The sequence below is a fragment of the Desmodus rotundus genome, chromosome 10, assembly GCF_022682495.2.
Source record: "Desmodus rotundus isolate HL8 chromosome 10, HLdesRot8A.1, whole genome shotgun sequence".
In the NCBI taxonomy this organism is placed as follows: Eukaryota; Metazoa; Chordata; class Mammalia; order Chiroptera; family Phyllostomidae; genus Desmodus; species Desmodus rotundus.
Genome location: NC_071396.1, coordinates 69184638 through 69199470, shown reverse-complemented (window position 1 = coordinate 69199470; position 14833 = coordinate 69184638). Strand labels below are relative to the sequence as shown.

The 14833-nt window shown below is 39.9% G+C and overlaps 1 protein-coding gene across 1 annotated transcript in view; it reads right to left on the bottom strand.

The window, feature by feature from the left end:
* The window catches only part of L3MBTL4 (L3MBTL histone methyl-lysine binding protein 4), a 413756-nt gene that overhangs the window by 102844 nt on the left and 296079 nt on the right, over nucleotides 1-14833 (bottom strand). Inside the window, exon 16 of the mRNA XM_053913420.2 lies at nucleotides 2935-3005. Coding sequence (XP_053769395.1) covers nucleotides 2935-3005 — 71 coding nt within the window. The remainder of the gene's footprint in view (nucleotides 1-2934; nucleotides 3006-14833) is intronic.

Below are 14833 nucleotides of genomic sequence, written 5' to 3'. Positions count from 1 at the left end.
CTTTGGTTCAAGAATTCGCTCAGGGGCCGGACGGACAGAGCACTTAGGAGAACAGGTCCTTGACACTTCATGTAAATGCACTTTCACCAGCCTCACTCAACTTATGTGCAAAGGAAATTTTGTGCAGGCCTCTGTGGGACACTCATGAACAAAGGTAAAAACCTGACAGGCCACTGCACAGATGCCCAACTCAACCCCAGAGAAGGGACGTGTGGTACCCCGGAAGTGTCAACTATATGTTCATGCGTTACTTGCTTAGCAAAAGGCACAAAGGCTAATTACCATTTGCTATGACTTAGGTGTGACACTCAATGAGCTTGCTTGTAAACCTTAGTAAGACAAACTCCAACTTATTATACTTCTGCCCTTTCACAACTAAACAGCCTTTTAGATAACCATGCTTTTCTCAACCAATTTATACTTAAAAACATTTTATTGTATCTGAATAAAATGATTTAGACAGTAAAGATATTTCCAAGTAAAAACAGAAAACACACCCAAGATATGAAGACAGTAAGCTGCCTGTGTACACATGTGTACAGTCTCTAAAAATCAAAGCCAAAGAACATACATGCATATATGCATAGCCTAGGGACGCAGACAAAAACATCGTGAGGCCCCGGGGGTGGGTCTGAGTGGAGGGGGAGAAGGGGACAAATGGGGGACACCTGTAATAGTGTCGACAATTTTTCAGAAAGGGAAGTACAAACTGGTAGGTACAGAACAGCCATGGGGATGTAAAGTACAGCATAGGGAATAGAGTCAGTAATATTGTAATAACTGTGCATGGTGCCAGGTGGGTACTAGACTTAGCAGGGTGATCGCTTAGTAAGTTTTAGAAATGTCTAATCACTGGATTGAAAAATAAAAAAATTATAAAAGAAGTCAAAGGTATAGTATTTTCCCTCATGGGGAAAACAAAGAACAGATTTTAGTCTACTTTTCTGAAAACAAAGCAAAACAAAACAAAACTAACTGATGAAGGCGTTTATTCAAATCTATGGTCAGACCAAAAATCAGACAGACAAAAAGCAAAGGTAAAGATTTAGAAATTATGCTCTGATTTATAAATTTATAAAAAATAAAAGGAAAATATTAAATAATCACTCAATATCACAGCAGTAACATACTTATTCTCCTTATTTTGTCTCATCCAGGTTAGAACCAGAGAAAACGAGCTTAATTACAGCAATGCAGATCATTAGTTCAGTATAAGGAGGAACCAGTTTGTGGGACAAAAGGCCACCCCTACCCTAAAAAGCAGGCTCTAATCCTGTCAATTTTCTTGGACTAGAATGGATCCCTGAAGGCGTTTTCTCAACAAGAGAGTGTTATGGGCCCAGGCTGCTACCCGCGCTCCGCTCAGGCAGGGGGCTTCAGCCCACGCCAAGGTGGGTGTCGTGGCTCCCCCGCTGTGAACTCAGACCCGCACTGTGAGGAGCGCATATGTTCGTGTTAAAGAGCGCGGCATACACACACATAAATGAAGGCATGTGGTTATAATCTTTTTATAAACGATGCAGAAAGGAACAAGTGAACACTATAAACAAATTAGAGATTTCATCTTCCACAAGTTGCAAATGCATTTTGCTAGTGATATTTTCTGTTTATACAAAAGTGATCCTCATTACTACTTTTACCATGTGAATGACAAAATTGTCTATCGTTTTAACAGGAACCCATAGATAACTAGTCTGTGGAGATATTTTCAAAAGTGTTAAAATATGAATTAATATACTGACGCTTCTTTAGGGCTCCATATATCATTCCAAAACACGTTGTTCACGGAACGAAGGCTTGGTAAAACGGGCTAGAACACTTGCATGGGGCCGTTTCTGATGTGTCAGTTATTTACTTTGTGTAAAGCGCTGTTCAGACTAGTTACATCACACAGAAATTCTTCCCATAGGGAGAAATGTGCAGATGCACAAAGAAACCAAAGTAATGTAACTGCCCTCCACTTTCTGAGGAAAAGATTCCTCCTCCCTTTGTGGCCAAGCTCTTTCAACCACAAGCTGAGCTTGGGTCCTGCCTGAAATGAGCAGGTCAGCTTTGCTCACAGTTACAGCCCTTTTGTTCAATGACTGCCAAGGACACTCTTTTTCTCTTAAGGAAAGTAGAATGGGTGATTGCATTGGAGAAGAAGTGCAGTGCTACCAAGTTGGGCTAATTTGTTGCCCTTTTGGCCAAGTCAGCAGAAAACTTACTAATTTGCTTTATTCTCTAGAAGATAAAGAGATCCCCTACCATATTTGGGGAGATAAAAACATATGGAAGTACTATGGTTGAAGACATAATGATACTATTTACAAATTACCTATGTTGTAACCTGACCAAATAAAAATTGTTTCACTAAATTAACACAACCAAGGGGAAATTTATTTCCTTAGCTTGCTACAATATAACCTCAAATTATAGATGAGATCTTGTCTACATTGAGCCTTGACTGGAAAGACACATAATGAAATGAAAACATGTAGTTCTTTTTCCTATACTCTGATAATCCCTCAGCTTTTAATAATTAAACTTTTTTTCCAATAACCTTCTTGCCTGCCTTACTAATGAGGTACATTTCCCAGCGCTCCAACTCACACAAGTACAATGAGACTCTGCTTTCCCTCTGTGCCTTCTGCAGATGGCAAAGAGTCTACCACTGAGACTTTCACTTCCATAGGCTTAGATTTGTCCTCTTGTGACTGAGTGCCACAGAAATTACAGAGTCCAGTCCTTTCACTTTAAAAATGAGAAAATCAGAGTTTACACCAGTGAAGTGACAGAACGTATTCATAGAGCTGGGGCGAGACACAAGCCTGTTGACATCTAGGCAGGTCCTTTCCCCCTCTTCCTACGGGAATGGTAAAGCCAGCCAAACAAACAAGACATCTTCACAACAAAAAGTATAGTCTGTGCTTTTGCTAGTGTTTTTGTTTTTACCTCTGAAGAGTTTATCCCAGTCAAAATCTTCTTTTTCTTTGATTTTCAAACACTTTGCCTGCTGTACAAGTCTGGACAAAGAACAGAAACAAAATCTAGATTCATTATCATGTGAAGCAGGAATAAATCGCGAACGACAGCACACATTTAAATAGAAACCACGGGGTACACAATAGTGAATTGGCAGGTATTTTGCTGCACAGAACCTTCTTAGAATTTTCCTTCAATTCAATATTTTAAAAACACACTTTTGTTCAGAAATTCTAACTTTGAGATCGAAAACTTAAAAGCTACTCCACCATCTCTTATTGCCAAATGTTTCTGTAACTCTCTGGAGAATAATCTCTTCAGATTCTGTGGAGGAGCTATTAGGGACAGTAGGTGGGTAAATAATTGCTACTGATGATTTGAGCACTTATTTTAATCAGAAGATTACATACATTGTGCTCAAACAACCGTATAAAGTAACTTAGTTACATTGTTGAATGTCAGAGAATTAATTAACTTTTAAATGTTCCAGTATGCAGTAAGGACTAAATTTGCAACTCTCCTGGAACTTTATAAAATCTCGAGGCTTGTAGTTTGTAACGAATATGGTAGTTTCTAAAATGACACTTTTCCAGTGTTGCTAATTACTGAATAATTAATGTCAGGTAGACGGAACTTGAGACAGATGATTAATTTATCTGTGATACTTATGGTTTAATGACAACTATAACGCCCGGCTTTGCAACCACACCCTGTGCCTGCACTTGCACAGCAGCTCGTTTACCCCACGGGTGAGTCTCTGAGTCAGGCAGACAAGCTCTGTTTAGTTCCATCTCTGATTGAGGGCAGGGATCTGATTCAGTTACTAAAACCTTACAGAGAAAGGCAAGTGACTTGTACAAGACTTGAGTTGATTTTACTTATATGTTTTATACACAAGTATGTCATGGTAGAAACATTTATTTTATCAGATTTTTTAAACAATTAAGACTTTTTTCATTAAAAAACAAACCCTCAAGAAACAGAGGAAAAATTTCTACTGAAATCCCATTTTTCAACCTTGAAAGGAGGTCCTACCTAGCTACTGTGGAGCATGCTAACTCCGGGGAGTCAACCACCTGTGGTGCAAGGCAGATACCAGTACACTGGTGTCGGAGAACCTGGTTCCATGTCTAGCACCCGTGTTCCTAAGTTTGTGACCCAGGGAGCACATTTAAATTCTACAGGACTCAGCTTCCCAACCTGCAAAGTGGAGACAGTGCTTGCTTACAGGGTCTGTTGTGAACCATCAATGAAACAATGCATTATGAAATAGTCTACAGACCCTCATGCCTCTTGCACCTGCGTAAGAATGTGTGGAATATTTTCACAATTCAGTATGTATAATTTTCCTTACACTCTCTATCTATCATCAGGAATATGTATCTTCAGGCTCGATTTACATTCCTGTAGGAAAGCCTACAAACCAGATAAAGAGGGCTTAAACTTAAGCAGTGAGCATCCGGTGGAGAGAGCCAGTCAGCATGGAACGCTGGAAGCACAACATGTGCACAGAGTATTAATTCTGCAAAAATTAAGCTGGAAAAGTATTCAGCTGTATGTACACATTTTTGAAAAGCCCTGGGAATTTTCACCCAAGCTTTAAAAATTTATAAAACTGAGTTGATCTTCAAACCATTGTAAAGCATCCCTCTGCAGTATATGCTGATGAGGATCTGGGTTCTAGCTTACAAAATTAAAAACCACAAGCTAGCATGCCTTACATGATTTTGATGGGGATTTGAAAACTCAACATAAAAATAAGTCAAATAAATTTGAGTAGCTTTTTATAAACATCCCAGGTACTGCAACTAATCACAAATATGTTTAAGTATAGTTCTTGCTTTCAAAACTGTTACATCACTAGAGAGATACACCAAGCCGAACTCTGCAAACAGTTCAGATTCAGTTCCCTCTCCTGAGTGAGGTAGGTACCTTGCAAGGACTCCCAGACTCTTGCTTTCGTTTGACCTCATTTCATCTAAAAACTCTACAGGGTAGCTATAGGACCCTTGTTACTAAAAAAGAAATTGAGACTCAGAGATATGAAGCCACTTGCCCATCTGGGACACACAGTGAAATGACAGTGGAGCTAGGACACAGACTCAAGCCTTCAAACTTCAAATCCGGGTTTCCTTCTAGTGTACACACCATCTTCATTAGCATACGGTTTCCTGAGCACTTACAGAAAGCTTGGAGAAGTCATAAGCAGAGCACAAGAAAAGGACAGAGAATAATAATAATGCTCCTGGCAGCTGGAAGGAGGATACTGGTATTGCTTGACACTGGGTTAGTCAGGTTGTATGCAGAGGATCAGCAAGCCTGGTCCTGAAAGAATGGGGATGTGGATGACTGACGGGTTGGTAAAGGTCTAGAGAATTAGGTTGGACTAGAACAGGCATAAGCAACAGGGGAGGAAGAAGTGTTCAGGGGACAGGATTAAGCTAATCAACTTACTTGGATAAAGCATCTGTGCTGTGCAAGGAAAGAAAAGATCAAACGTGAGGCTGAAAGACTAAGCTGGAGCCAAGATGTGGAGAGCCCTGCATGCTGCTTTCAAGTGTTTGGGCTTTATCTTTTTTGTGGGGAGGGCGAGGGGTGCTTTATCTTGATGGCAGAGGAAAAAGGCACTGAGGTGTTACATCTTCAAAGTGCCAATTGCTATAGTCAGTTGAAATGTTTGGAGATAATTAGTTAGTAAGTTGCCAGAGATTCCTATTTGTTGGCACTTTAAAGAGGTAATACCACTGAAATTTGCAGGTGTAACTATTTTACCAATAATTCCTGAAGCCTGGCTCCTCTCTTTTACATTGTTATCAGAGTTCCAGGCATGCAAAACAATCTTCAAGTTCTTTTATTAATAGTATTGCTATTGCTGCAGCAAGTGTCCAGCTCCGTGTCTGTCTGTCTGTCCTGGTTCATTCCACAGAGGAGTGTATGTGACTTAGAGGACTGTTGTTTCTGCTGGTGAGACCTGCTGCTGTCACCCAGTAACGTCTGCTATCCACTATTTCTCTTCCTTTTTTTAAAACCTTTTTTTAAAAAAGATTTTATTTATTTATTTTTAGAGAGGGGAAGGGAGGGAGAGAAACATCAATGCCTGATTGCCTCTCACATGCCCCCAACTGGGGACCTGGCCCACAACCCAGGCATGTGCCCTAGACTGGGAATCAAACCGGCGACCCTTTGGTTCACAGGCTGGCACTCAATTCACTAAGCCACACCAGCCAGGGCTTTCCTCTTCCTTTCCCTTAGGATTTTGCTACTTTCTGTTGAGAAAAAAAAGGACTGCATGTTCTCTGATCCTCTTTCTATGCTTCCACTACTTTTAACATGGAAATTAATGGCTACCATTTCTGTATTCTATAAATGCTAAGCCCTGAACTAGATGCCTAACATGTAAGAGGCACTATGAATCTTATGTTCATTTGTTGAAAATGACAGAGAGAGTAGGGAGCTTGCCCAAAGTCACATAGCAAACAGAAGAGTGAAGGCCGACGAGCCAGAATTTAAATTTAACTCAGGCCAGTGTAAATGTAGCTAGATACCTTCTAGAGCAGGAGTTGGCAACCTACAGCCCACAAATCAAATCCTGTCCATTGTCTGTTTTTGTAAATAAAGTTTTACTAGAACACAGCCATGTTTACTCATTTACTTACTGTCTACAACAGCTTCCACTCGACAGTTAAGCTCAGTAACTGTAGCAGAGGTCTTGCTGCTGGCAGAGTCTAACATACGATCTGGCCCTTTATAGAAAAAGGTTGCTGACCCCTGCTGTAGAAGTAAAGGACAAGGTCCCTAGGGCCAAAATATCCATACCACATGGGACTATTTTACATTCCTCTCTTTTCCCAAATTTGCCTTATTAACTGTATTTAGTTATAATAGGGCTTGAAAGGGAAGTATTGGGCTCCAACTACCTATTATTTTTAGACAAATTGTTCAAGTCCAATGAACACTTCTTCGAACCTTTCCTGCAGGCAGCCGAGATGGTGCCTGCGAGCAGAGACTGACAATCCAACAGCGGGCGTGGCTGTGCGCGCTGCAACTGAGCACGAAGGAGACCGAGAAAAGGGTTATGACACAGAAATGCAGAAACTGCTATGGGATCACACAGTAGGGAGGGATTTTCTGCTTAAAGGTTGGAGAGGTTAGAAAAAGCTCTCAGGAGGAGATGACTTCGAACTAAACCTCAGAACAAGTTTTACTAAGGGAATTATGGAGAGGCACGTGGTAAAGGCACCGGCACGTGGAGCGTGGCGGTGAGAATTAGTACCGCGGCGTGCCACGTGCTGAGGCAGATGTGCGGGCTGGGGGTAAGTTAGAGGACCGCAAGAGTTTGCTATGGACATACACACAGGGTGCGACACGGTAGGTTTACAGTTGTCGTATGGAAAATAATACAATAATTAATAAATGATAATGCAAGAATATACTGTTTTGCATACTCACAACTATAAATCTACTTTTGCCCCACCCTGTATATATGCTGTGTGTGTGTACATTTGTATATGTGAATTTACAGTGAAGCAAAATAGATGAAGGGCTGTAAGACTATCAATCTAAAGAAAGACTCATACAATATGTTCAGGTGGTAAATAAAAAGCAATGAAACTTTGAAAGTACTGCAGTATAAAGCACCAGTAGATAACACACATATGAAGATGTTTGCTGCAGCACCATTTGTAAGAGGAAAAACACTGGAAACAACCTGAACACCTGCCAACAGGGGAATGGGTGAAATAACAAGTCTACGCTGTGGAATATGATGGTTATTAAGAATAATGCACTAAATCCCCTTATGTTGTGTGGGAAATTACCCATGACATATTGTTAAATAAATAAAAGATACTTGTAGCTAATATCTTTTACTGTCAGACATGCTTTGAGTCAGCAAACAACTGTGCACGGCTGTCCTTCAGGGACGAGGTGAATTTCTTTTTTCTTTGTGGGTATTTAGTGGTCCATGTCTCTACAACAGTTCTATATAGAAATAAAAGTCCAAGACCAGACTGTTTTTCTTCTAGTCAACAATGTTGATTTATTTGCAGGTGCCTTGTTCAGTCTACCATTATAAATTCAGGATAAAATGTGTGTGTGTTTTATTAAAGCCTCAGAATTTAATGTCAGGGTCCTTTAAATATTTCTTCCCGTGTTAACCTTCCAGGAATGCAGTGTCTTTATCAATATTTAACATATTTATACCATAATCTACCCAGAGTGATACAAGTTCACCTTCAAAGAAACATTAACAAAAATTAATGTCATTTTTTTAAAAGAGTGAATACAAGATTATTCTATCCAGCAAAGTTATCATTTAGAATGGAAAGGCAGATAAAGTGCCTCCCAGATAAGGTCAAGTTAAAGGAGTTCATCATCACCGAGCCCTTATTATATGAAACATTACAGGGACTTATCTAAGAAAAACAAGATAAAAAATATGAACAGTCAAATGACAACAAACTCACAACTATCAACAACCGAACCTGAAAAAAACAAACACAAACTAAGCAAACAACTAGAACAGGAAGAGAATCACAGAAATGGAGATCACATGGAGGGTTATCAGTAGGGGGGCGGAGAATGGGGGAAAAGGTACAGGGAATAAGCAGCATAAATGATAGGTAGAAAATAGACAGGGGGAGGTTAAGAACGGTATAGGAAATGGAGAAGCCAAAGAACTTATATGTACGACCCATGGACATGAACTAATGGAGGGGGGAAGACTGGAGGTAATGGGGGTACTGAGCAGAGGGAGATAAAGGGGAGAAAAAAAATGGGACAACTGTAATAGCATAATCAATAAAATATACTTTAAAAACAGCTGAGGAAATCTGAAAAAAGGGTGGATGTGTATCGGCATATCTGTATAGATACATACACACAGAAAAAGTGTAGAAGACATTACAATCTATTCATATTACAACCTTCGGATGCAGCATCAGAGTTAAGGAGCGAGGAGTGAAACTTTGTTTTTTTTTTTGAGCTTCTATATTACCTGAATTACTGAAGTAGGAATTTTGTCATATTCTTATAAGCTTTTAAGTTGTGCTGTTTGATAGGAAAAGGACTGGGTATTATTTTTTTTTAATTTTTATTTTTTCTACTTATGATAATCTATATTTTCTAATTTTCTTGTAATGCACAAACATTGCTTTACTTAGGGGAAAAAAGGTTAAATGTCCTAACTGTACTATTTATAGTGAATGGGAAATAATTATTTTAAAGCTAAATTAAGTATGAAGATGAGAAGAAAATACCCGCTGGTGCTTGGGCAACAGACTTTTGTTTCTCCGGGGCGCAGGAACAGCAGTATCTCCCTTGTGCAAAGAGCCATGAGTGTTTTTAGCACACACTGTTCTGCAGCAAGAGATGGGATTTAATTACTAAGAGCCCAGGCCAAGGCAGGATTCCAGAAATCCTGAGATTCACAATGCATTATAAAATGCCTTAAGAGAATCAGTTCAGAAAAGCATTTTAAAGGGTCTGTTTAAGGCACACATCGGTGGTTTTATAACACTTCAGCATTTGTCTAGAGACACAGGACGACAATGGAAGTGCCAGAGGAAGCAAGGCAAGTGAGCGCCAGTGAGGGCCGAGTCCTTTCATCTCATCACAGCTTCTGTCTACGCTCCCGAGCTGATCTTGCCATAGCTCATTTCATTTTCAATTTGCAAAATATACAACAGAGTCCTCCCCCTTTTTTCCTTCATGGCCTGGATCTGCTGTGGTCCCCAGGACTTTCAGACAGATAATGGCTGAAGGCATTTTGAGTGTTACCCTTTTACTTCTTTCATGGCCCCCATCCCCATCTGTGATTTTCTCTTCATTTATGGTTTCCTTCTTCTCTACCTGAAAGCATACTCCCTGCAGGGACGGGACTGTTACGGTCACCCCCATATCCCCAGCACCTGACATGCCGTTTGGCAACTGCAGAAGCTCCACATATATTTGCTGAACGAATAAATGTTGGTGCAATGAGTGAATCAACACACCCACTGCCAAGTCTGCAGGGACTAGAGTCATCTTGCTTCAGTACAAATCTTCATTCTGCCACTTCCTAGCTTGGGTTGGTTTTCTTACCCCTTGTGAAAGCTTAATAAGGACAAGGACTATAGTTTGTTTTGTTCACTAGGGCTTGCAATAGCACCTTTCTAAATATTTGTTCAATGGACAAATGTTGAATGAATGAATATGCCCAATTTTAGGGCCTGGCTACGATCAGGATTCTGAATTCAGCAAGGTAAACGTCACTGAGGTATTCAAACACCATAAACCGACCTGTTAGGGCTGAATCTTAATTCTGGGGTAGGAGGAGGTAGGATATAGTGAGCGGGACAAGGACCTGGAAACGGAGGGCTTGACACATTGCAAGTACTGACAGTGCCAATAGGGAAATAAACTTTTTGGCTTTGATGTCCTTATTTCCATGTTGGAAAAGTGGGATTAGATCATCTTTTAAGTCCTTCCCCATTGTTGAGCGCCGGCACTGACAGACCTGGTGGGAGGTTCCTCAGGGTCCATCTGGAAGTGTGGCATGGGGAGCAACTTGCCCGCATGGGATGGCCTGCAGGTTTCCTGTCCAGCCACAGTCCGCCACAGGCCCACAGGGAGCCTGCGTGTCTTGGTGGTTTGATCACTGCTCACTGACTAAGCGTCTAATGCAGTTTCAGATGCTGAGTGATATTCAAATAAAGGTTTACACATCTATCTTTGGTGCAGAGACACGTGGTGTACGTATACAACTAGAGCTGGTCCAATTTCAAGACTTCAAAATCCACAACTTTTATAAAAATGAAAATAATACGGGACTAGTATTTCAATAGTCTCCACTGTGTGCCAGGCGCAGTTACATAGCTGTAACCCCATCTATCTTCATATACCTGTAGTCAAAATCTAAGCCTCATACTTCGTCTTCACTTTACAGGTGAAGAGATTGAGATTCTAAGAGGAAAACTAACGTATGTATCTGAATCAGTCAACTCAGATTTACTAAGACCTACAATGGAAAAGCAGTGAAAAAACAAAAGCATAATGAAAACTGGTTCTTACCCTTTAGCAGCCTCCAATCTTTTTGACAAAATAAGGCACACACTAAACAAGCATTAAAAAGGCACACGCAGACACACGGACATAAGCCACTGTGCGTGGCACTAGACCAAAGGCACGAAGGACAACTAGGAACGAGGAATGGGATTATCTCTTCTTTGATCCACACCCCAGGGCCTAGCACAGTCCCTGGTGCATAGTGATTGCTCAAAATCTACCTAATTTGCTGAGTGCCTGTTAGTGTCCGGCATTATACCAGGCATTAGAAATAGACTCATGTAAAACATCATCTCTAATGTCAAGAAGCTCATACGTGTTGGAACTGCTATGGAAAACCTCAGGACAGAGATGAGCCTGGGAGGAGGGAGAACATGCACGCAGGAATAAATGAGGTAGAAGGATGGAAACAAAGGCACTGGTGCAGGAATCAAAACAATATTGTAGATGATGACAGGGCTGAGTGGGACAATGGGTAGACTTTATCTCCCAAAGCAGAGAATTTATGTGGCAGGGAGTAAGAGAAATGGCTGATGGATTAAAGAAAATCTACTTAATAACTTGGAAAATTAATATGTGGAACAACCAACTAACACTATTTTAATTCTGAGAATGGACCTTATAGAAGATATTTATGTTGCAGTTAATTTGAGTACTGGAGATAAACTAGTCGGCTCAGGGCAGTGCAATTTATTACAGGGATCATTAAGGAACTATTCCACTACATGCCATTCTCTTCTCTATTACCATAACTTTCCCCAGCCATTTTCATCATCGATATGGGCCTTAGGGAAGTGCACACAATTTACATTACGGCGGGCATTAGGAAAAACAAAGTGAGCTTTATTAGGTATTTTCTTAGATTTTCTTAATAGTAACAATTGAAAATGACAGGTCTTTCAACTAATGGTAGTTCTACCAATTGTGTGAATTAGAATGTATTAAACATTGCTTTAGGGAGGTAAAAGATGTTATTAAAGAATACTTAGGTGAGTTGCAAATGCCAGAAACAAACATCCTACTCTGGCCTGGAGAAGCCAGCTAACAGATATTCAGTAATGGGGGAAATGGGAGGAGTTGTAGTCAAAGAAATTTTCTTTATGATAAAACTGTTAAATGAGTATAATTTTCTTCCCTTGTTACAGAGAGAAGCCTTTAGTGTATTACAGTGAAATGTGTTCAAGGTGAAAGATTTTGTGTTTTATATACATAGTATAAAGAAGAATAAACAGTTTGGGGGAAACATAGTTAAGATTCTTCCCCTTCAATAGTTCTCTTTTCAAAAAATAAGAAATAAATGCGTTACAAGGTGACCCTGAGAATCCCAGACAGAAGGAGGAAGTAGTCTACATACAACCCAGCCGGGCAATTTCAAAGTCTTAAACTGTCATTCTTTTTGTAGCCTAATGTAGTTGAAAGATTTGGAGTCAGGCAGTTCTGGACTATAATCCCAACTTTTCCGCTGTTTATCTGCGTGATCTTCGGCACTTTACCTAACTTCTCTAACGTTAAGATGCCTACTTTATAAAATCAGACTTTGAGTACTTAACCACACATAGGGTGGTTGTTGACAATAAAATACAATCGATAGGATGTTGTATGTAAATTGTTTAGCACAATGCTTTGTAGCTCAAAGTGTGTGATATTAATAGTTAATTATCATTGTTGACATTTTTGGAGTTATTATTATTAGATTAGTGAACTGGGAATACTCTGAATTTAATCAAAAGACTTATGCTTGGGTCCCAGATCAACTATTAGTAAGGATCTCTACTCTCTCACCTACAAATGGCAGTACTATGATGACAATAACTGCTCCTTTGCCTAACTCACAGATGATAGGAGCTCTCAAGGTAATGTATGCACAAACCATAAACTGTTAAACAAATTAAAGACTTTTTCCCCTTTCTAGAGTACATACCCAAATGGAAGACATTCACGTATAAGGTCACACGCCTGTATTTAATGCACTATGAATACGGTGGTACTCTTACTACGAGGGGAAAGGAATACCTATATAGTATTTCAGCAATGGTGACCTATTATGAATCTGATTCTTCAAAGTTGTATTAATATGTAATCTTACTGCTATGAAGGCTAGTTTTGCAAGCATCTAGTAGTATATAATTCACTCAAGTTTAAAACTTGACTCTCTGCTAATAAATGTGAATATAAATAGGCTATTTCTACCACAAAATAATGGAGACTAAATGTCTACTAATAATTCCTGCTTCAAAGATTAACATGAGAACAAATGTACTTTTTAAAAATAAACACAAAACCAGGATACAGCTAAGGAAAAGAAAAAATTCCTTAGACTGTTGGGCAGCATCTAACTGATTTTGGAAGAATGTCAGTAGTTAATTTTACATTTTGCACGTGAATTGCAAGAAGCCTGGGATTCTACGGTGACAGGTTTTGCTTGTGTAAGAAATTACAGAAGGCCTGTCCAGAGCTCAGTGACGAATGGATGGGTTGGAGGCCAGGGGAAATTATAACTCAAATTTTCACTAATTCAGCCCCAATGCTTATGAGTCCACATGAATCAAGTAAAAATTACTTCTTCTTATCACGTAGAACAGATGGAATTTAAATATTCTCCTCCACCTGTACCTGATACCTTGTGATGTTAAGAGTAAAGGTTTGGGTTAGATGACAGGCAGCCTCAGGAAGTTACTATAAGTAAGCTGTGAAGAGGGTAAAAATATACTTTATCTGCTCATAGTTAGACCACATAGTATTCCCTGCCGGTGTCCTTGTTCTCCTTTTACCTCCAGCTGGAATTCTAGACCATGAGTAGGATGTCACAGAGATGAGGGCAGAGTCAGAGTGGGCGCTACTGCACACTGTTTATCCACCATTGCTACAGTGAGTGAGTCAACCTAAAAGTGGACCGGCGTGCGATGATGGCTTTGGTCTTGATATTTGAGAGCAAAAGAAGGTTTAGGAATTCAAGATGTGCTCTGCGACTCCCGCCCCAGCCCCCGTCCAGCTACTTGCACAGCTCTGTGCATGCAAGAAATAGGATTTGGCTGAATAGGATCAAGAGTGACTTTTTGCTCAATTTCAACTAACCGTCTCTGCTTTTTCTTTCTAACTGTAATAATTATACTTATCTCATATATTTTAGTGCAAAGCTCCTTTAAAATACTAAGGCCCATAATAATATACCAAAAGGAGCAAATTCCTAAAAGAAGTTCAAGACACAGGAAGTCATATGTCTGTGCTGAACAGAAAGGTTTAGCTGAGCTCAATACGACAGTGTAATCATTGTTTAGAGCAGTTCAGAGATCTGCTTAGTGTCTGTGACTTTTGACACTGAGGATGAACGTCGAACGTCTGAAATATTTACAAGAGAGATTGACTCAGTTTTTATTTTAAAAAAAGATAACAGACTAGAACAGCAAGGATAAGGGTAAATGGATGTATGAAAATATATAAACATGGTTCCTTGGAAAATGGTTTTAAAAAGAAAAAGTCTCCCTCAACTAGGAAACGGAAAGGATGTTCAAGCTGCTCAACTATTTGGAGTTGTAAGCAGTGTGGGTGTGCAGCGCAGTAAAGCACAACTAGACCCTGTGAGTTTGCAACGGGAGGAGCGGGTGTATAAATAAATGATAAACACGCACGATCCAGCTACAGAAAGAGAGGCGTGCACATCTATAAGAAACAGATCACACAACGGAGGAGAGCGAATCCGCACAGTTGCGTGCACAGCGATTGAAGTAAAAATAAGCTACTTAACAAAAACGAAATGTCACCCAAATGCCATATAACAACATTTGCATGAAAAAAGAACAAATCCACAGTCTGGGATGTGGAAAGT